This window comes from Crinia signifera, chromosome 2 (genome assembly GCF_055691185.1).
Source record: "Crinia signifera chromosome 2, ASM5569118v1, whole genome shotgun sequence".
Lineage (NCBI taxonomy): Eukaryota > Metazoa > Chordata > Amphibia > Anura > Myobatrachidae > Crinia > Crinia signifera.
The window spans coordinates 77,101,982-77,126,403 of NC_139218.1; the positions used below are offsets into that span (position 1 = coordinate 77,101,982).

The following is a 24,422-nucleotide window of genomic DNA, read 5'->3' on the forward strand; positions in this document are numbered from 1 at the left end:
CGACCCTAAGAACACAGCCAAGATATCAAAGTAGTACAGTAGCTTCAGGACAACTCTGTGATTGTCCTTGAGTGGCCCAGCCAGAGCCCAGACTTGAATCTGATTGAACATCTCTGGAGAGATCTGAAAATGGCTGACTCTGTCATTCCCTACTTTGGTTACCAGTATTCTACTGTATTCAATATAAATTACTGTCACCCCCGTGCACAAGGCCTTTATCCAAACGACACCAAAGTACTTATCTTTGCTTATGTCAAAATATCTCCCATCCCAACCTCTTCGCTCTTCACAAGATCTACAGTAAGTCTCTCATCCATACTCATTATTTGCTCGCATTCACTATTGCAGGACTTTCTTTGGGCTGCAAATACTCTGTAGAATGCCCTCCCAAACACAATAAGACTCTCCTCCAGTCTCCAATCCTTTATTATTATGGGGACTCGGAAAATAGAGATGAACTGACAGAGAATAAAGTGGCACAGCTCTGGCAGGGTGAGAGTCGCAGTGTCATATACTGACCACGATCTCCCCCCAGATCCTGGCACCTGTCAGCACGTTAGTGTACCTTCGTGCTTTCTCCACTACATAGCGGCAATAGGCATCGTATTGGAGCAGGTCTGAGAACAGCATTACCCATATGTCAACTAATACCTTGGTAGATTATATACTGCTTCTATAATCAAAAGCCTGCCCATTTTGTGCACATTTGGCCCGATTTAATAATTGCTGCCTATTAGCAGATGGGAAACGGTCATCTGTCAGATCACACTTAGATCGACAGTGATAAGGTCGACTGGCCCCAAGGTCGACAGGGTTAAAGGTCGACATGGGTCAAGGTCAACATGACTTAAGGTCGACATGGGCCAAGGTCGACATGGGTTTAGGTCAACGGTCATTAAGTCGACAAGAGTTTTTCACTGTTTTTTGAGCCGACATGTGCCGACAGGCTGTATTTCATGCCCTACCATCCACTAGGGCATGGTGGGAGAATAAAATAGTGTGCCGAGCGTAGCGAGGGACCGTGCCCGAAGCATTGCGAGCGAAGCGAGGGGCTGCGGTTCAACTCCAACTGTGGTCCATGTCGACTGTGTTGACATTCGGGTCAAAAAACAGTGAAAAACTCATGTCGACCTAATGACTGCCGACCTAAACCCATGTCGACCTTAAGTCATGTCGACCTTGACCCATGTCGACCTTTAACCCTGTTGACCTTGGGACCAGTCGACCTTCCGGGGTCGACCTAATGACTGTAGACCTAAGTCTGGTCTGACAGATGTACCGATTCCTAGCAGATGTACAGTGGGTAATAATAACAATACAGGAAATAAAGATTAAAGTTACTCATAAAACCTGCTGATCTGCCCAAATATAGATAGTGGATACACACTGTGAGATACATGAGAAGACGCATTGATACAATCCAAATAATTTATTTTAAGGATTAACTGACATTGGGGTTCACTACGTGAGGATTTATATCCTTTTTAATATTCATACCTTGTCCTTTACCCTTGTATGTTATTTGGTGTTATATGTCGCAGTTATTACTGATAAAGAATAAAAGTTACATTTTATATTTGGTTCTTGTTCTTCTGAGGTGCGCCACACCTATGATAGTCTTTCTCTTTCCTCACAAACATTGCTTATTTACTGATTGAGTGGCAGCACACCCCAACTCAATTTCTTTGATTACACATTTTTGACAAAAATAATAAAGGGGTTACATCACATATTTAAGATTCTCCAGTGCGATTGGCAAAACCCTGTTTTGTTCAGAGCATAAAGTGGTTGCAAAGATTGTAAGAGGAAGAGACTATAGGAAAGTTATATATATTTGTCCATTTCCATCAGGCCCTGCCCAAGCTATATTTCCTACCACATGCACAAGCATTTTTGTAATCCATAATGGTTGAATGAATAATGTGCTCTTCCATCTTGACCAGGTATGCGCTCACCTGATAATAGTGTATGATTTGTATTTGTTTTGACCTGAATGAAGATCTCCAAGTTGTATGTTTTATCAAAATCTAATGCTCCTCACATGTTTTGATATCTGCTTAACAAATCACCAAATTACTCTTTGGAATTGTATCTTGAAGGCCAAACAATAATCAATTTAAGTGGCAACATACATTTTAAATTTGGTTCAAGCCATTACCAACAAAAAAAGACCAACATACCAACTGCAAATGTGTGACTATTATCCTACACCATTATTGCATATGTCTCACAGTGAATTTGGTATAGCCTGCAGGAAAGCTGCATGAATGCGGGTTATCACTTCATTGTATTCAAATGTTTCATAACATGGACCTAGACTGCAGGTTGGAGTTGCCACCGGACACTTCACAGGGGATATGTACTTTCCACAATAGGTATAGCTGATGTAGATGTCATTTCCCAGATTTTTTCAGAAACTCCGTAAAATGTGGTCTGATGTTAGCTTATTGTATAAAACCATTAAAGGGCAGATACAAAGTACAGACTATCTGCTGTGCCATATATTAAGTAACAAAGTTACAGTTGAATTGAAATAATATGGGGAAGGATACATGCCAGTTACTGGAGGAGACAGACAATCTAATGGCTGAGAAAGTCTGATGAGATGTATCATAAAACACTTCATTAAACTGTAATATCTGTTGACAAGAAACCTCGTCCAGCTTCTCTGCCATGTATCTATGTTGATCTGTAATCTTTTCCAGTCTTGTATTTTTCATCTTTTCGTTTTTTTACTTTTCTTTTTTACTGCCTTTTCTATTTCAAACAACTTGAAGAATGAAACCAGTAAAAAATCAAGATAGACATTCTTATATGTTTCCTTTGCTGCAATCATTAGCTTTCCTGTCGATGATGATGATTAATCAACTGTTAGATGGCTACAAATTGCAATTTTGGAATAGCAGGACCCACATTACTATACTTTTGTATAATCTCTGAATGCATGCTATATACATTATCACTTGTGCTGATAAATATCATAGCTAAAGACATATATGTGGCTCACTATTGGCACACATATAATATATTCCTATTATTGGCCTCACACAAAGGAGGCAATTACATTTTTAGGTACTTGTGTAGTTTCACGGCGGCACCTTACGCTACGCTGTCAGCGTAGCCCAACGGCAGCCTAGTGCAGTCATCATAGTGTCCCCGCGGCAGCCCTGCGTAGTCAGCATAGTGTCCCCATCAGGCAGCGTAGTCACCGTACTGTCCCCACGAGCTGCAGCTCTGTCCCTGTTGTCCCTGGCAAGCCTAGTGAGTGCCTCTCACACAGCGCTGGTATCGGCTAGATCCCCTGCACTGGCGGATGCTGGCAGAGAGGCGATAATGCGGGCACCGGCGGAGAGGTGCTCCATCTGCCTGAGACGCACAAGCATCTCATACGCTTGTGTGTCTCAGTAATTCTTGTGGCAGGGTATGGCAACCCTGCCCGTGTCCACTACAGGGAGATGGACAGGGTTTGGGGTTCGGTTGTGCGTGCATGTCGTGCACAAAGGGGGGGTGCGGTGCGCAAGTACGTCTCATGCACAATAAAGGATGCATTTGCCAGTGCTACATGTTACATACTGGCAAATGCCTGAAACCCCCACTATCCACGCCAGCCCGAAGCGTGGCGAGCACATCGATCCCCGCATGGGTATGTGGTATGCGTCCTCCCGACTTGTTCCTACCCCAACTATCCACGTTACATTTTGACTGTACAAATCATATTGTGGGATATGCTGTGGGATATGCTGTGGGATATGCTGTGGGATATTGGATTCTATTTTAATAAACCAAGAAAATATATGTCTCCTCAAAGGAGTAATTTAAAGTTACTTTATACACCACTCATTCCATACCCTGAATAAGGGAGATCTATTTATTAAAGTGGCCATACACTACTGTGATTCCCTTGAGCTGCCCAGGACCTTCCCAGGCAGCGGACTGCATGCAATATTATCACATGCGGTCCTCCTGGTTGTGATGAATTGCTTGAGACCCCGTTCACCATCACCGGGAGGGGGTTAGAGTCAGAGGCTAAACATGCAGGGAGGTCCGACACCGATCCGATGTGCACAACACCACACATCGCATCAGTTACAATGTCAAACACATGTGATTTGGCCTGATTTAACCTTATTACTCTGCCTGATCTGTCAGAATCAGGTGAAATCGGCCCAAATCGCTCAAGTATATGGGGGCCTTTAATTTTGATGTCATGTATTATAGTATGAAACATCTCTGCGTGACTCCCTGTAGAGAGTAAATAGGACATATTTTTTAGTAATACTCCACGCATATCCTGCAAAGCAAAGATCTATAAATTACAGCTTTACTGTCAAGTTTAGAGATCATTGTAGCTCCTTAATGTGTATGTAATTGGGATTGACCATATTCATGCATCAGTGTGTTCTTTCTATTAACATTCAGGAAGGTGGCAAGGCAAGTTATTGAAAACAAATAATGAAAGACTTATAGTTGCATCAAGTCAATCCAGATTTACATAGCTCCAACCGGCTTATGTATCATTGGTGCTTGGTAAAACATGAAGGAATTTTATACAGATGTTTGCACCTCTTGTAATCTGTCTGTCTCCCCTTCCTACTAGATTGTAAACTCCTCCGAGTAGGGCCCTCTTCCCTCCTGTTGTCAAAGCCCACTTCTCTTCACATTTCACTCACAGCTCTCCTATACTCCAACACTCAGTGACCATCTTTGTCCGCATACTCCTCTCCATCATTGGCATCTAGCCTCTAGTTGTATGCTGATTGAGTCCTCACTACTTACATTTAAGCTGTAATGTGTATTGATCTGTGGCGCTATTTATTTGTACTGTATTTTTGTTATTTATTCAATGTTATGCCAAGCTTTGTCTCCCTGTATTGTTCCTTTGTACGGCGCTGCGAAACACTTGTGGCGCCTTATAAATAAAATTATAATTATAATAATGTTTTTATTGCTTTTAATGCTTGAAATAGTTCTGATTGGCTTAATCTGGCTCCTCTAACTCATTGACATACAATGACAGACATGGATGCAGCTAGTACAAGTAATACTGTATCTTTGCTCATGAGCAGCTGGTTTATGTATGTATGGCAATATATCTTAATGATAGAGTCATACTCATCTGCCATATACATTTTTTTAAGTTTGTTTTGACCTACTGTAATTTAGATTCTTGGTTTGGACATTAAATTATGAGCAAGTAAACCTATAGCATATTATTTGATCTTGTTGTTGGGTTCTTATTCTAGAAATACTAATATAAGAATTGCACAAACTATTTATGTAGAAAAATGTTCCAAAATATATTATCTAATATTTCTGTGCAGTGTTTCTAATTATATTTATAAAAGTATATTAAAATGTATAATACTGCCAGGTCTTTACATTACAGTTGTCCTATATTTAGTTACAATGAAATATACAAATTTCAAAGTTGTGTTTCAATGTGCCCAATTAATTATATTGTGTAAAAAGAAAATAATTTTAGTCAAATGAATGAACTTATTTTTTTTTTCAAAATGAACTATAGGAGTGCAAACTTTCTTATACATTTTTTACATTTGACATATATTTATGCATCCTACTCAATGCTATACAAAAGTAACTTGACTGACTCATAACATGTATCCACAAAAAAGAAAAAAAGGACTGTTGTACGGGAGCGCACTAGACACAAGAAAAAAACGATATATAAAAGTTAACTTTTAATATTTCATGTAAAAAGAACTCCCTTAAATCATATTGTGGAAGACGGCAGTGAAATTGTAGAGGTTAAAATTAAACACAAAAAAAAAACATACATATACACACAGATGGTGTTTTAGTGAATTATATAAAGAAAGAAGGTGATGTTTTAAAATAGTTATTCAACTGAAAATGTCACATTTAATTCAGCCTAAGGGCTTGCAATTATTTAGGAGGGCTATCAAAAAGTAATAGGTGTCAAATGCATTCAATATTTTTAAAATGCACTTTACTACCTCCTAGTGGCTGTTATGTTGGTTACTTATAACCATTTAATATGGCTTTATTGCAATCTACTGGATAGATCTTGATCTCCAAATTATTGAGACTTTGATAGTTTAGTAATATATCAGTCTAAGTGGTATTCAAGGTTTTGGCTGAGTTGCCTTTATTATCATTCACCAATGATAAGGTGCTAATTTAATATCTCATAATGGGCCGTATTCTCTAAGCTTCAATAGTGATAAAATGGAGAGTGATAAACAACCAGCCAATCAGCTCCTACCTGCCATGTCACAGACTGTGTTTGAAAAATGTCAGGCAGGAGCTGATTGGCTGGCTGTTTATCACTCTTTATTTTATCACTTTTGAAGCTTAGAGAATCTGGCTATTCGAAAAGATCAGTCAGGCCAATAATGTAATGGTAAACTGATAAATCAAATTTGGGCTATATTGCCTCTACTAGCTGACCCGCCCGGCATTGCCCGGGAAAACCTTGGGGTTTCTTTATTTCCAAAATTGCTGAAAAATGTCATCTTACAGTATGCTGTGACAAAGACCTAAGATTGTAATTTGTTATAGATTCCACCATAATGTTAGAATGTGTTTGCATTAATACTCAATGATGGCAATGAAATCAGGTGTGGTGTTGTTGTTTGAAACACAACGCTCCTGAGTTGAAAACTTGTATGTGTTGATGAATTCCACATCCACTCCTGAGATTTAGCACCTACTGTATGACATATCCTCCAACATCTGAGGGTCAGAAATCGGGGTACTTATGTATTATCTGGACTCCCATGTTAAATGCACCCCATTTTTTCATACCCCTACTATCCAACTACGCATGGAGTTGATTTTATATAGTGCGCTCGCCACCGTGCCCGAAGCGTGGTGAGCGCAGCGAGCCCCGCGAGGGGACGCGGTCTCATAAGAAAAACGGGAGTCCAGATATTACATAAGTACCGAAATCGGTACAAAATCAGAAAGGGACCACACCTCAATTCCTATACTTTCAATGGTTTCTAGGGTGTGTAATTACAGGCGCTGAGTGCGTGGGGTCCGGTGTGGGCGTTACTTACCGCGCCATAATTAATTAAAAATTCACTGCTCCCTGCCACTGCCACTCCCCTCACCGAACCTGCCTGCAGCAGTCTCTGAGGTCTGGGGATCTGTAAAGCACATGCACCGAGCATCTCTACCAAACAGTGGGGCAGCCCCTGAGTGTGGGAGCAGGTCCGCGGGCCTGGCCACATGATGTCATGACACGACGCACACTATCCACATCACTGTAATGCACCACTGGGAATGGGTGCAATGGGCCAAATTCTTCCTTACACCCGCCGGGCCAATCCACTGATCCAGCCATCACAATCATCAATGGATGCATTGATAAGGTTTGGAGTTTAAGAAGTTGAAGAATAAGACTGAGAAAAAGAATTGCCGTTACAAAGTGTACAATTTACTCAATAAATCGTGAAAAAAATGTAAGTGTACATAGAAGTACAATCAAGAATTGAAAGTAGGATTAAAAAATAAGTTCTGATTCAAACTGATAATTGTTTGGATGGGGTGGGTTGTGAAACAAATCTATAGGTGAGGGTATGGATATTGTGGGCATAATTGGTATTTGTTACACCTACAGGAGGCCCTCAATTGATGGGATTTTCACTACAGTGTCACGGTCACAGTGTCACCATAGGGGGATTCCCAATTGGGGTCCAGGTGGTCTTTTAGGGACCCTTTATAAACCTGTAGGTCTCTTCTCCTTAAGGCTTACAGTCTCCCTTAATGATAGTCAATCACTGAGGGAGACCGTAGGCTCCAGGAGAGGAGACCAACAGGATTGTAAAGGGGTCCCTAAAAGACCACCTGAACCCCAATTGGAAATCCCCCTACGGTGACACTGTAGTGAGAATTTCTCATCAACTGGGGACCCCCTGTAGGTGTACCAAACACCAATTATGCCCACAATATCCATACCCCCTCCACCTATAGATTTGTTTCGCAACCCACCGCCATCTAAACAATTATCAGTTTGAATCAGAATTTATTTTTTAATCCTACTTTCATTTCTTGATTGTACTGTACTTCTATGTACACATATTTTTTTCACGATTTGTTGAGTAAATTGTACACTATAACGTGACAAATCTTCATCTCAGTCTTATTCTTCAACTTCTTACACTCATAACATTCAAACAAATACATGCAGCGCTCATGCCCATCGACCAAACATTATCTATGAACCAAAAGAGTCTGGGAAACCCTTAAGGCAGAGCAGTGCCTGGTATCCAACTGACTAACAGGGTAAGTGCAGTGTACCCACTTTGTATTGATCAATGGGTGCATTGGCCAGGACAAAGATTTCTCAGTGCAACTGGCTGGGGAGCGCAGTGACAGTCTGGAGGACTGGAGAGACGGATATGGGGAACAAAGTAGAAACGGTACATTAGGTACAGTTTTTATTTGCCGGTACAGACGGTTAAATAAACGGCAAATTATTTTTTATGTGTTCTGTGTGTTTGTGTGTGTTGTACTGTTTTTGTGTGTGTGTTGTAGTGTATGTGGTTGTGTGTGTTGTATTGCATGTATCTGTCCAATGCGTAAGTGTGTGAGGTGTGCTACGTATATACAGTATGTGTGTGTTGTGTCTTTGTGTATCTGTGCAATGTTTAAGTGTGGGTTTTGTGTGTGTCGTACTGTTTTTTGGGTGTGTGTGGTGAATGTGGGTGTGTGTTGTGCTGTTAGAGGTATGTTATGTGTGTGTGTTGTGTGTATCTGCCCTATGTGTAAGTGCGTAAGATGTGTTATGTATAAATCTGTGTGTGTGTAGTGTGCTGTGTGTATCTGTTCAATGTTTAAGTGTGTGTTTTGTGTATTGTACTGTTTTTGGGTGTGTGTTGTAGTGAATGTGGGTGTGTGTTGTACTGTGAGTGTTGTGTGTATCTGCCGAATGTGTAAGTTTGTGATGTGTGCTACGTATATATGTGTGTGTAGTGTGCTTTGCGTATCCTGGCAATGTTTAAGTGTGTGTGTTCTGTGTGTTTGTTGTACTGTTTTTGGGTGTGTGTTGTAGTGTGTATGGATTTGTATTGTACTGCATGTGGTGTGTTGTGTGTGTGTATCTGTCCAATGTGTAAGTGTGTGAGGTGCTCTACGTATAAATGTGTGTGTTGTGTGCTGTGTGCGCGTATGTGGTGTACTGTGTGTGTGTGTACAATGTGTATGTGTGTGTGTTGTGTGGTCTATGTATATCCTCCATTATTTCCTAATTGTTTAAAGCCTTCACCATATTGTTAGAATGTGTCATTCATACTCAATGACAGCAATGAAATCAGGTGTGGAGTTGTTCCTTTGCAAACGGTTTCCCAGATCATCGATCTTTTCCCCTGAACATCAATGAAGGTAAATTAAAACTTGGTGTTTTTTAAATTTCTAAGTGAAATTTCCCAAAAACGGCTTCGAGGTGCACACCACCGGGTCCAGAGGTATCTTGTTGCTGAATTTGGTATCTCTGAGTCTCACGGTGTGTCCGCAATGCGACGGACACGCACACACGCACACAGATTCTTCAACTTATTATATAGATTATTAGACCATTGTCTCATATAAACTGCAATAGCATGTCAGCCAAAGGAGTATTCCTGCCCTCTATTGGGTAGGTATACAGATCTAAATCTTCCTGTTAGTAGTTGAGGTTGCAGTTGCTTAGTGCAAAGTGGAACAGAGGGTAATAAACGGACATGAAGGAGTACTGTGTAACCAATTCACTATATAAATATTACTAGTGTCATCAAAATAGGGTAACATATTCTTCTACTGTTACAGTGATTGATGAGGAGTGGCAGAAGACACAGTGCATGCCCAGAGAAACCTGCCTAGATGTTGGGAAGGACATTGGTACGGCTACCAGTACCTTCTACAAGCCGCCCTGTGTCTCTGTATACAGGTGTGGGGGATGCTGCAATGAAGAGGGTGTGTCCTGTTTGAATACCAGCACATCCTATGTGTTGAAATCGGTAATAACATTTCATTTATACCAAATACAGTATACTGCATTTACTTCCATATTAACACAATCACTTAGTAGACTGTAATTAGTCAAACATAACCTGAATATACACTGTTGTCCAGTTTACAAGTGTAATGAAATAGAACAGTCCATGAACACACAGTACAAGCCTTCTTATCCTGCCCACTTTTCTAGGAATTGGGCAGGATGGTGGCGAAGTACCCAGTGGATTGCAGGAGACTTCCTGTAAAATCAGTAGTCTCATGCGACTTCCAAGAGAGGAGCTATGAAATGACATGCATGTGTCTCCTTCACTCCTTCAGCAGCTGGATACAGTATATATATATATATATATATATATATATATATATCTATATAGATATATATAGATATATATATATATATATATATATATATATATACTGTAGATATATATATACCAAATCCAAATAATGGCACTCAGGAGGCAAAGTAATAAAGCAAAAAGGATGTGTATTACATAGATGCCAAGCTTTCGGGGTGTAACCCCCTTCGTCAGGACACAATCCTACAGCAATTTACCAATGCAACAATCAACGTTTAAATACCCCACCAAGTGACACTTACCATGTCTCCACGCTGAGTTCGAGCAGACCACGCTGACCGGAAGTTGTCACCAGGCCATGCCGTGGAGCGCAAGCTCAGTAGTTTCTTGGCAACTCTGAAGCGCTGTACTCCTGGATGTGCATGGCCTGGTGACAACTTCTGGTCAGCGCGGTCCGCTCGAACTCACTTTATTTACATCCCGGTATGTACACTGCCTGATGACGGGATGTAAATAAAGTGTCCCGAAACGTTGCACGAAGCCAGTTGTGTCCGGTTGAAATTTCTGAATACCTGAGCCAAGTCCGAGGAGTGCCGGTAAGCACAGTCTTGTTATATATATATATATATATATATATATATATATATATATAATAGAAAAACTTTTAGGTCCGGCACAGCCACTTAAACAACTTAAATTTGGAGGGTGCCCGTGTAGGTAAGTTTATAAAAGACGAAAGCGTGGCACTCCATCCATTTTCAATCAAAACTTTTTATTCCAAGTGTAGCAGCATTTCAGTACAATATGTATTGTCTTCAGGCTCCTGAAGATAATACATATCGTATTGAAACATTGCTACACTTGAAATAAAAAGTTTTGATTGAAAATGGATGGAGTGCCGCGCATTCGTCTTTTATATATAAAATATATATAAAACTGGAATGTTCATATTAGCGCACTCGTGACTTAGGCACCAGGCATTGGAGCGGATACAACAACGTCCATCTCCGAATCAAGCCCACTGTGAGTAGGGAACCAAGACTCCATTCAGCTCTGATGAGTTGTTTAAAAGTGGCATTTTGAAATGTAGGTGTATTTAGACCATACTATTGGATTACTGTGTATAGCCCGGTAGAGTCATTTTACAGCTTACTACATTTTCCTTTGTATCCAATGCTAGTGATAAGATCATACACCAGTGTATATAAGACTTTATATAAAGCTTTATTAAAGCACACATCTTGCATCTTGTGATCACTATTTCCTACCTGTCCACTTACCTGTACGTTAGATATAATATCTGGGTACTTATGTAATATCTGGGCTCCCGTTTTTCTTATGAGACCGTGTCCCCTTGCGGGGCTCGCTGCGCTCGCCACGCTTCGGGCACGGTGGCTCGCTGCGCTCGCCACACTATATAAAATCAACTCCATGCGTAGTTGGATAGTAGGGGTATGAAAAAATGGGGTGCATTTAACATGGGAGCCCAGATAATACATAAGTACCAATATCTGTTTTATTATCTTGCATAGAATTGTAATGTGTTATTAGAGCTGGGTTTAATTTGTAGTTCTATGGATAAGTAGTGTGGTATTGCCATTACATGCATACTTTTTTTGTCACATGATAGGGATGAATATGTATTATATATTTGAGTTCTACTGTAGGTATGTTTCCTTCAGGTGATATGAAATGCCAGCAACAACCAGCTACTGGACAGGTAGTAAATTCTAAAATTAAAGTAAATTCTTATATAGGAAAAATAGCATAAAACTATAAAAACAATACAAAACAATTATGTCAGGGAAAACTAAGCCAGAGATAACGAATTCATTTCTTTTCTTAGGTATTTCAAATTTCGGTGCCTCTGACTCAAGCACCGGAACCTGTAACTATCAAGGTTGCCAATCACACAAGCTGCAAATGTTCGCCGATTGGGGCTCGTCATCCATCTACCATTATACGTAGATCGGCTCCCAATCCAGAATCTGGGTAACTAATATTTGAATTCTTCCAACAGTTGTTTCTCTCCACATTCAAATGGGCTCATCTGCCAGTGCATATACTGCCTATGCGTAAATGGAAAAGCGTTATCAAACTAATTTACAAGAGTGACTGGCTCTGTGTCTGGCAGTAATTATCTGTGTTGCAAAGAACATTTATTTTGAGAGCAGATAAAACAGTGCCATTGTATTTTCCACATAAATAGCATTCTTTTAGAATAAGTATTTTATGTGTTTTGAAAGTCGAATTAAGAAATCTCTATTGTGTACCAGACTCAGGGGCACCACAACGTTTTCAGGTTGAGTTGGCCAAGATATAATTCTATTAAGATGACTATAAATTACCGTTAAATTACACCATTACGGGTGGTGTAATGGTTAGCATTACTGCCTCACAGTACTGACGTCATGGGTTCAATACCCACCATGGCTTCCGGCATCGGGATTTTGACCACCGGGATTCCGACCACCGGGATTTCATACCGATCCCCGCTGGAGGGGGGGGAATGAAAAGCAGCCCGGGAAAAGTATGGTAGCAGCCCTAATGAGTCAAGGACTTTTTAGTGGGTAAGGTCTGTTGAGGGGGCTAGAACTACTCCTCATTAGGCCTGTTTTTGAAACATCTTTGCTGCAGTTGCATCTGCACTTCTTTGTGCCTGTGACATATCCCTCTATACCCACCACTACATTACTGACCCCTCTTTACCCACCACTACATTACTGACCCCTCTATACCCTACACTACATCCCTGACCCCTCTATAACCTACATTACATTGCTGACCCCTCTATACCCTACACTATGTCACTGACCCCTCTATACCCCACACTACGTCCCTGACCCCTCTATACACCACACTACGTCCCTGACCCCTCTATACCCCACACTAAGTCCATGACCCCTCTATACCCCATACTACATTACTGACCCCTCTATACCCTACACTACATCACTGACCCCTCTATACCATACACTACATCACTGACCCCTCTATTCACTACACTACATCCCTGACCATTCTATACCCCACACTACATCCCTGACTACTCAATACATCACACTACATCCCTGACCCCTCTATACCCCACACTACATTACTGACCCCTCTATACCATATACTACATCACTGATCCCTCTATACCCTACACTACGTCACTGGCCCCTCTATACCATACACTACATCACTGACCCCTCTATACACTACATTACATCACTACATCACTGATCCTTCTATACCATACACTACATCCAGTGTTCCCTCTAAGCTCTGTGTTTCTCTCAAAATTTTTAATTTCCTTCCAAAGTTGCACAGCCAATATCTTTTGCTGCACACAGCCTTCGGAAAATTAGAGGGAACATTGACTACATCCCTGACCCCTCTAAAGCCTACACTAAATCACTGACCCCTCCATACCAACCACTACATCCCTGACCCCTCTATACCCCACACTACATTACTGACCCCTCTATACCCTACATTACATCACTGATCCCTCTATACCCTACACTACGTCACTGACCCCTCTATACCATACACTACATCACTGAACCCTCTATACACTACACTACATCACATCCCTGACCCCTCTATACACTACATTACATCACTACATCACTGATCCTTCTATACCATACACTACATCCAGTGTTCCCTCTAAGCCAGGGCTGGGCAACACCGGCCCTCCAGATGTTGATGAACTGCACATCCCAGTATGCCTTGCATCAGTTTCAGCATGGCCACATAGAAAAACTAATGCAAAGCATCCTGGGATGTGTAGTTCATTAACATCTGGAGGGCCGGTGTTGCCCAGGCCTGCTCTAAGCTGTGTGTTCGCACACATTTTTTAATTTCCTTCCAAAGTTGCACAGTCAATATATTTTGCCGCACATAGCCTTTGTAAAATTAGAGGGAACATTTACTACATCCCTGACCCCTTTAAAGCCTAACCTACATCACTGACCCCTCCATACCCACCACTACATCCCTGACCCCTCTATACCCACCACTACATCACTGACTCCTCTATACCCACCACTACATCACTGACCCCTCTATACCCTACACTACATCTCTGACCCATGCTGTGAATACAGTTTCAACTTAAAGTTGGGGAAGGTTAGTTTTAGGGTTTAGGCTGCGGGAGGGTAGATGAGGTTTAAGTATAGGTTAGGGTTAAGCTACAACATGGGAGGGTTGGGTAAAGGAGATGGTTAGGAGTAGGCTAGGGAGGCAATGGTAAGGTTAGGCTGCAAGAGGGGAGGTAAGGGATAGGCTGCAGGAGAGGAGGGTTTAGATGCAGGAGGGGAGGAATAGGTTAAGGCCGCTGAAGGGGACGGTTAGAGTTAGGCTGCTGGAGGGGAGGCATAGGATTAGGCTATGGGAGGTGATGTTAGGGTTAGGATGGGCGAGGGACGGGTTAGGGATAAGTAACTGGAGGGAAAGGTTAGGCTACGGGTGGGGGTTAGGCTACTGGACAGGAGGTTAGGATTAGGCTGCTGAAGGAGAGGTATAGGCTGTGGGAAGGGAGGGTTTGGGTTAGACTACAGGAAGTGTTAAGGTTAGACTGCGGCAGGAGAGGGTTAGGCTGCAGGAGGGTTAGGCAATGGAAGAGGAGGTCAGGGTTAGGCTGTGAGAGGGAGATGGTTGGGGTTTAGGCTGTAGCAGGGAAGGGTTAGCAGTAGACCCAGCCTCCTCTTCCTCTACCCCCAGCAGTACAGCTTGCCTCCTGGATACCCCAGCGTGGTCACAATCGATGCCTCCCTGCAGTTCAGGCTGCCTCTTGTACTCTTTCTTCCCTGTTCCTGGGGCAGTCACAGGCAGGGCTGGCACCACCACTAGCCATTCTTAGACATTTGCCTGGGGGCGTCGGCCACTGGAGGGTGGCACTTGGGAGCAGGTCAGTGGGGGCTGCACGATACCCCCCCAAAAAAGCCAGTTGAGCCCCACAGTTCACCCGCACCAGGGGGGGTGGTCGTGCAGTCACCGCTGACTTGCTCCGGTGACGGCACCCCACCCCCCATCTCGTGGACCATGTGTCAGAGCAAGTCAGCAGAGGCAGCATGACCACCTTCGCCCCGTGATGGGGGTGAGCGATGGGGCAGATGCACCCCCACATAGAGTGACTCGACGGGCCGCTGCATTGGCCCCCCCTGGAGTAGCGTGGCGGTGGCAGGGCCCCCCCCCCCACCTGATGTACTGATGTGCCTTGTACAGGCCCTGTTTCCACTGCAATGTAGATTTCTGTTTGAACATAGCCCATCCAAATCTAACTCTCTCTGCATGTTAGATCTGCCCCACCTGCAGTGCAACATGGTTTTGACCCATTGCTTTTTTACTTTGCTAACAGAACTGGCCCATAGTCCACTAATGTGTTTGCAATTGTGAGTGAGCATGCGATGAGTCCAGGGGACGTCTTTATAAATTTCTGGGTAGCAGCAACACTTGCTAACATTAGCAAATCCACAGCCTAGAAAATTGCGCTCACTAAAGTATTAGTAAGTGGTGCTCTAGCTACAGGTGCTGGGATTGGACACTACAGAATTGTTCAGCAGCGATAAATTGATACAATATTGCCATTAGTTATTGGTAACTAAGCACCCATGATGGTTACCCTAATATTCACAAAGAAAAGATTATTTAGTTTTTTCCTGGTGATTATTCTTATATTATTACACTGAACTTTATAAGGTAAATATATATACTGTAGATAAATAAATAGATACATACATAAGCTAGGGTGAGGCCATGGGGGTGGGGGGGGGGAGGGGCATCCATCAGGATTTTCACCATTGGGATGTACCCAACCTGATAGATACAGCAATAATGTCATGGGTTCAATTCCCAACATGGCCCTAAATGTATGAAGTTTGTTGACACTGACGAAGCAAGCCTTTGCGAAACGGTCCGTCTGAACTGCACAGCACACCATCAGCAACAGCGTGCACTGACACACTGAGCGGGACATGATCTAAACCTGAACCTATGACCGCTGGTAACAGACGCACAGAGACCCGGACCACGGAGCAATACCCTCACAGCAGGCTCTCTCCCCGGGCTCCTGAAAATACGTGTCCGACAACAAATATGTAAGGTATTTCTTCTGCGACTGTGCCTCCCTACTCAAACTTGGGGACTCTGCTTTACAGGATCGCAATACGTCAGACTCTTGTCCCCCCCTACTTCCTTCACTACATATACCAGCTTACGCTATATTTTGGAGTGCCGCTCGCCCCCCATCAATACCCAAGGGCAAGTGGGGAGCAGCAGCGTGCTCTGAAACATAAGAGGCTGAACTACCTTCTTATAACACCTTACCTATTACGGTTCTCTTACTGGTATGCACTCATCCCCAGTACTAAAGGTAAATACCCTGCACTGATCTCATATCAACAGGTGTTTTCCCTATCAGGAAAGGGACAGAAGTAATACCCTTAATTTCTACCCTAATATTCAGGAAAAAGGGCACTCGCTAACTTGTAGAAGTTGCGGTTACCCTGTGCAAGAAGCAGCAGTCCCTAAAAACGGTCAGGGTTGCATTCCCACCATTTATCACTCCTTTGACTATCCTGTTCTATTGGGAGGCATCGCAGATATACCAGCGGCATCCGTCTTTATACTTACACTGGTATTCACCAGGAAGCTTATATGAATATACCATTATTCTTGTATCAGTATCAGGTTTCAATACAGTTAATCTATTACCCATACCTGTTACCCCTGTAACACTGCATTTGAATACCGTTCACAAATACCTGTTATAAAATGCTATTGAGCACAAGTAGAGATATTCCGCTATCTCCCACTGTGCTCTGACATATATTGCATGCACTAATATTTATTTTTGTATTGCAAGCCTGACTGTTCATTGTAGACACAGTCAGAGACCAAATTCACAGGAGGGTATTTAAAAATATTGGAGTAATGCGTTAACCATAAATATATTGTTTGCAAAACTTAAAAATTGTATTTATTTGTCAGGAGCTCAAAAGTCGCCTAATATTTATAAAAAGTGGTGACACCTCATTTAGGATAGAGCAATTCAAAGCAAATAAGTCTTGAGTGTACGAGATAATTCTAAAGGGGTGTACACACGGAGCAAATTTGTGCTATTTTCTAAGCAATCTGACTAGATTGCTTAGAAAGTATGCACAGATCTCTCTGTGTGTATGCTCCGAGAGATTAAATATCTCTTGCTAACTAAGTCAGTGCATGCAGTCACAATTTAGTCAGATTGCTTAGCAAATGACTGCAAAGCTCTCTGTGTCTACAGAATGAGAGATACTGATCGCAATCTCTCATTCTGAACAACTACCCAGCCTTTTTTTGCTTAAGCAAAATTGCTTAGCAAAATTGCTTGGCAAAATAGCTTAGCACAAATCTTTGCGTGTGTATGGGAGATCTTGACACCTACAAAATTGCTTAGCAAAATTGCTTAGCACAGATCTGTATGTGTGTATGCCCCTTAACATCACTCAATATTTGTTCCATGTATCTGCCTGTAGTTGTATATGTGTTTTAAGTGTATTTTATTCTTTACTAGAGAAATAATTAAAAGTTAAATTTTAAAAGAATAATCTGAATAAGTTGTGCCCCCAAAACCAGAGTACTTTTTCTTTCTATCTCGTACTGTTCTGTTTTACTTTCAGGGGAGCACCTCCACGTTGTTATTATATAGCGACATTTCAGCACACTACTGTTTATATTGTGGAAATTTACATTGAATCCTGTCTAGAAACAGAACCTCATATTAAGTGCTACGACTAGTGCATCGGTATCCTCCCATCTCCCCCTTCCCTTGTTCATCATGTGTATACATGTGGTAGGAAATATAGATTGTAAGCTCCACTGGGGCAGGGACTGATGTGAATGCTCAAATATTCTCTGTAAATCGCTGCGGAATATGTGTGTGCTATATGAATAACTGTTAATAATAATAATAAATAAATATATATGTCATCACGCTGCAGCTTTGCACCAACATGCATTATAAACCTTAACATCAATAGTTAATATAAAAAAATTAGTATACTGGACATACGTATATATAATTCAAAAATATAGTTCTGCTCATAGTGCATGTACAATGGTGAAAAATGAAGTTTCAAAATGTAACATTGTGAGAGCCATCCATATCTAATGATAATTATCTCTTATATATTTGGCTACATCTGTCACTCAAAGTGTGTGAGTGTGTCTGTAACGCTGGGTGGAGCCTCTGACTCACATGACTGACTCACATGACAGAGAACCAGCCCAGTGAGCCCACAGTGCCAGACACCCTCTGCCTCCCCATGCTGCCCAGGAACCTACTCCACAGCCACCAGGTGAGCGCCCCGCAACGCCCCCCCCCCCGCGACCCCCCCTCCCACGATTCGCGGCAACACCCGCCACTGCGACCCCCCTCCCGCGATTCGCAGCAATCCACCGCGCCTCCCCCCCTCCTGCGATTCGCGGCACCCCCCCCGGTATGCCCACACACCCCTATCACTACCCAGCTTCCTGCTCTCCTGAACTGTAACTTCCACCACTGGGGAGTCGCTGACGCTGTGTTGCCCACATACCCCTATCCATAGGCGTGCGCAGACCATTTTCTTAGGGGGTGCACTATTGGAGGGGCGTGTTCATTATGCCTTTTGGGCGTGTCCATCACAGCCTACTGGGCGTGTTCATCAATGCCTATTGGGCATCAATGCAAATAAATAAATAGAAGGTGACTTACTGTATTTATGTATATGCACTTCAGAATTAATCATTTCCCTCAACACATACTAGAAATAGGGACAGTGTGCACCGAAGGCGTGCTGCAAAAATTGACCATTACACATAATGCCACGCACCGTAATTCCCATTACACATAATGCCACACACCATAATGCCCATCACACATAATGCCACACGCAAAGTAATGCCCATTACACATAATGCCACCCAACATAATGACCATTACACATAATGCCATACACCATAATGCCCATCACACATGCCACACACAGTAATGACCATTACACATTACGCCACACATCGTAATGCCTATTACATGTTGTGCCTCACCGTGATGCTCATTACACGTTGCGCTTCACACTGTGATGCCCATTACGCCTCAGACCGGAATTCCCATTACATATTACACCTAACACCGTGATGCCATTACACATTCCACCACGCACCATGATGCCCATTACACTTTACGCAGCACACAGTAATGCCCATTACACATTATGCCACACATCGTTATGCCTATTACATCTTGTAGAAAGACGGTATGTCAGTGCTCAAGATAAGTGTAATCAAAGTATACTTGGATAAGTGGTCCAAACTCAAAGGTATAATAGTGCTGGTAGTATTTAAACTCTGCGCTCACCTTTTTAAATCTGAAAATATATCTCTAACAACCTGTGGATTGTACAGTGTGTATGTAAAAAAATTTCATGGAAAAGGTGTAATCATGATAGAAATGTATTAATGCTAAGTGGGATAAGGGAGTGGGGGATGTTCTCTTGAGAGGAAAGGTCTGGTAAGTCTCAGTGTGACCCACAGGTAGGATACCACCACGTCGCTCACTCGGGGAAAAGGGGTGTGAGCAGGAGGTCCTAAACCTGGGGACACAATAGTCAATACGCGGTATGGTTTGATTGACCTGTACTGTGTGCAGGGAGGGCCCTGTTGGGAATGGGGGTATCAACAGATCCCCTTACTTACCATAAGTCATGCAAGCAACTTATGTACCTCCCTGTGTGCAGTTGGGTCAGTGAGTAACTAACGTCTGTGGTAGTTGACAGATACAAAGGGGAAAAACCAGGGTTGGATGATCTGGGTTGGGGTAAGCAGTGGCGTCCCACTTCTTACCTCTAGCCCTTGTTGCTGTGGTCAGCTCAATCCTGCTGTAGTGCACAGGCGTGTGTGGATGTGCAGGTACAGCTTTCTGGTAACAGGCAGATGAAAGGAAGCCATTCACTGGGATGCCGTCCTCTTTCCCCACTGACAGCATCTCTCTGTGCTTCCGGGTGCCGTGCACATCACAGACTAGTCAGTGCGCTCCACTCACTTGGGTGAGGAGACTTCGTGGGACTACACCTCCCAGACACCTCCACGAAGTCTCCTCACCCAAGTGAGCGGAGCGCACTGACCAGTCTGTGACCGTGACGTGCACTGGAGAGTGTTAGGGAGAGGGGGCAGGGGGGCCAGCACACTACCTGATCCAGGCTCCAGCCAAGGTATCTGTTGCGGGCGGGCATTTTGCAGCATTAAGCCCCGACCCCTTAATACCCGCGAATCGCGGAACTCTCCCCCTCTGAGCGGCTGCAGCCTTGTTGTGAGGACTTGGGGCTTACTCCCATACCAGCGGTCTCCAGGAGGTGCTGCAATAGTGCGGGGGAGGGGGGTGCCACTCATTAGGAGGTGCCTGTGCACCCCCGGCACCCCCTGTGCACACGCCTATGCCCCTATCATGCCTCATAGCCCAGCCTCCTGCTCTCATGCACCCTAACTCCCACCCAGTAGGAGGAGACACTGACTCAGGGCCACCGTCCTGTACTCCTGTACTGCCACGCTGGACCCCCACCCACTGGCAGAAGCTGCACAGTGTCTCCCACCCTCCTCTTTAGTCCCCCTTATGCCCACACACCCCTATCACTACCCAGCCTCCTGTTTTCCTGTGTCGTGACCTCCGCCACTGGGGAGCCGCTGACTCAAAAACACCCTACTATACTATTGCACACACACACCTAAACAACACGCACACACAGCCCCCCCCACACCCACAAATGTCACTGTACCATCCACACTATCATTGTACATCTTACTCTGTAACTGCTTTTTAATTAAACAAAACAACACACACCCCCTTCCACATCATATGCTCTCTATTTAACACATTTCACCTTTAACTCAAGTTGCAATACAGGGCATCTTTCATACAATTCTAACCATATTTCTCATATGCAAACGTTCACAAATTAAGGGGGCGCGGTGTGAAGAGCGCCCGTAGGGCGCGATGAATCACCTAGTTACACAATAAGCAGGAATGCCTTACAAAAAAGCTGGGATATTATTGTCTGCATGTGTTGTACCGTGAATCACCAAGGGGTCTGGTTTTTCTCTGTCAGAGAGCAAGGGTTTTATGAGGTAAATATAAATGAAATCAATATAGGAAATAGGTAAAACAGTCAAGCATAATTGCATGAGATAACCATGGTCTCATGTGCAGTTTTACATTATTTACATTATGTCCTTAAACGTGCAGATACAGTATGTGGAAGCAACAGCAGTAGCCCATGCTGCCTGTACAATCCAAGAGTTATGAGACACAGATATTTTATCATTCTTTTTCCTTATAGCCACTTATCTGGCTCCCCCCCCCCTCAGAAACCACCCAGAAATAATTGTTTTTAAAAATGTGTTTATCTGGTCTTGTGTATTAGCCTAGGGCATCTGGAACCTATAACATACCTCCCAAATACCTTTCAAATAATGCAATGCGGGATGCAAGAAATTTTGGGGTGTGGCCTGGCAACAAGGGAACATGGACAGAGGCTCTTTGAGCTGCAATGCCCGCCCCCCCCCCCCCCCCCAGTCAGACGCCACCACTAGGCAGGTTTAGGCATTTGCCTAGTGCACCGGCCACTGGAGTGCGGTAGTGAGCTGTAGCCAGCAAGCAGCAGCAGGAAAGGTACAGTCACAGGCAGTCAAAGATGAGTGATCCCCCCCCTCCCCCCCACCGGAACCCTTCAGTGGTGGGCGGGCAGTGACCGCACCAGCCCCTGCCAGCTAGTCAGCCGCACTCCGCTCCCAGCAGCTCCACAGGCTGTAGTCACATTGTAAGCCAGACACACATGTGCTGCATATCCTCGGAAGGGGCATGGTCAAGGGTAAAGTGGGTGTGGCCACAGGTGAAGTGGGAATGGCTACACCCACTTTCCGAATGTGTACTGGAATTTTTTTTCCAAGAAGCCCCTTGGCACCCCACCCTCCACATACACAACATGCGCAGCAACGCTGCAGGCACTTCTTACCGGTGGATGTCTGGGAGGAGAAGAGTACTTCATCTGACCACCAGCTCTTTAAAAAATAAATCCTGGGAAATTGCTGGGAGCAGCTGCGCTGCACACTGCAGCTCATGAATTCATTTAGACAGGTTCCACCAGGCCCCTCTGTTAAGGTCGTGGACGGATGACACGTCACACCTGCGACCAGACACTCAAGCCCCCACAGTCAGTGTCACGTTCTCCCGACCCCTCTGTGGTCGGAGATGGATGACACGTCACACCTGCGACCAGACACTCAAGCCCCCACAGTCAGCATCACAGAACTGTAGCAACAGTGCACGCTGTTAAAGCTTCGCTCCTCCTTTCTTTGACCCCAAGCACATGGAGCCAGACTCCAGAGACAATGGAGAAGTGGCAACTCCGTTGCTTCTGGCAGTCCCGCCACTTGGACAGGTAATAAAAATCAGTATATTCATTCTTAGCCGGTATAGACCATTAAAAAAACGGTACTGTTTTGGCTAAATCAGTACAGTTGAACGATATGGTGCTCTTAAGCAATGTTGGTGGCCTCAAAGGCCCTATGCAATGGCACAGCTCACAAGCAAATATGGGGAGAATATATAAACTCCACACAATTAGGGCCATGATGAAAATTTAACCCATGTCCTCTTTGCTGTGAGGCATTACGGCTAACCATTGCATGTACTGTGTTTCCAAGAATTATAAATATACTAATTCAAAGCCCCAGGGCCATCTCAAGAGCATTAGTGGACCCCAGGCAAAGCAGTGCAGTCAGGCCCCCATCTATTTCATATATATAGTACCGTCCACTATCTATCTATATATATATATATATATAGCATCCAATACAAACAGGCAGCGGCACTCCACGAATCAAAGGTGCAAAAAGTTTAATACCGACGTTTCGGGGTATGTGCTCCCTGTTTTCAAGGTTAACAGTGCACTGTTAACCTTGAAAACGGGAAGCACATACCCCGAAACGTCGGTATTAAACTTTTTGCACCTTTAATTCGTGGAGTGCCGCTGCCTGTTTGTATTGGATGCTGTGTATGTTACCAGAAGGCACCCACGTGGATTCTACTAATTGGGGAGAGTGTCGGTCTGAACAACCCAAATATATATATATATATATATATATATATATGTTAAAGATATATCATACAGTAGTTACCGACTTTTTTGGCTGCCCTCTCCGGGTGAGGGCAGCTAGCTCAGTGAAGCAGGGGGGTGGGGCCATCACCTGGAGAAAAAAAGGGGCGGTTCGGGGAGGAGCCATGAACGGTCCAGGGTGATTGCATCATTTTAGCCCCACGGTTGCGTCATTTGACCTGGAGGCCCGGGAGGGGGACCCAATTTCTGGGACCCTCCCTGCCATTCTGGGAGGGTAGACAACCCTGAGATATATCTAAAAATACAATAAAAGTGACTGTCCAAATAACATAAAAATCGCATAGTATCCACATATTACAAATACAAATGATAATAAAATTACAACAAATCATAATTTAAGGAGCTCTCCCCTTCTTCCTTGCATACAATAATAGTGGAGGAATTACCTGAATGGACATGAATAGCAATAAAACATCAAATAATATAGTAGTTAGTCTAGTATAGTATAGTAGTCTAGTATCAAAGTCCAACAGACAATATGTAATATAATATTCTCTATATTTTGTTTTTTAGTTGTCTCCAAGAAAACAGACATTGTCCTTTTGGTTGGCAATGGGACAGTAACCAGTGTGAGTGTGTTCTTGACAAGAATTCTTCAATTAATAGAAGAAAGAAAGGTATTGTGACTTTAAAGTCAAGAATGGCACCAGAACAAACACAGTAAATCTACAGTATGTGTATCATTAAGTTCAGTTCTTATGTCTCATTGTCCTTTTTCTCATTGCCAGTTTTAATAATTGATTTTTAAAGGATAAGACCTAATACAGCTGTATACATACTCAATAGTGTATACATATGATATAAAATATCACTGATATAACCAGGGGTGTTTTAAGACTGGAAGTGGGATGTCCATAATGCAGTGGTTCCCAAACTTTTTGAATTACAGTACCCTAGAATATAAAAAAAAATGTTCATGGCATCCCTAGGCTAAAAATGTATTATTAAGAAATTGAGGGGGAAATAT

The 24,422-nt window shown here is 43.3% G+C and overlaps 1 protein-coding gene across 1 annotated transcript in view; it reads left to right on the forward strand.

The window, feature by feature from the left end:
- VEGFD (vascular endothelial growth factor D) overlaps positions 1–24,422 on the forward strand; it is a 67,957-nt gene that overhangs the window by 35,824 nt on the left and 7,711 nt on the right. The window contains exons 3-5 of the mRNA XM_083172441.1: positions 9,790–9,980; positions 12,124–12,269; positions 23,969–24,072. Coding sequence (XP_083028567.1) covers positions 9,790–9,980; positions 12,124–12,269; positions 23,969–24,072 — 441 coding nt within the window. The remainder of the gene's footprint in view (positions 1–9,789; positions 9,981–12,123; positions 12,270–23,968; positions 24,073–24,422) is intronic.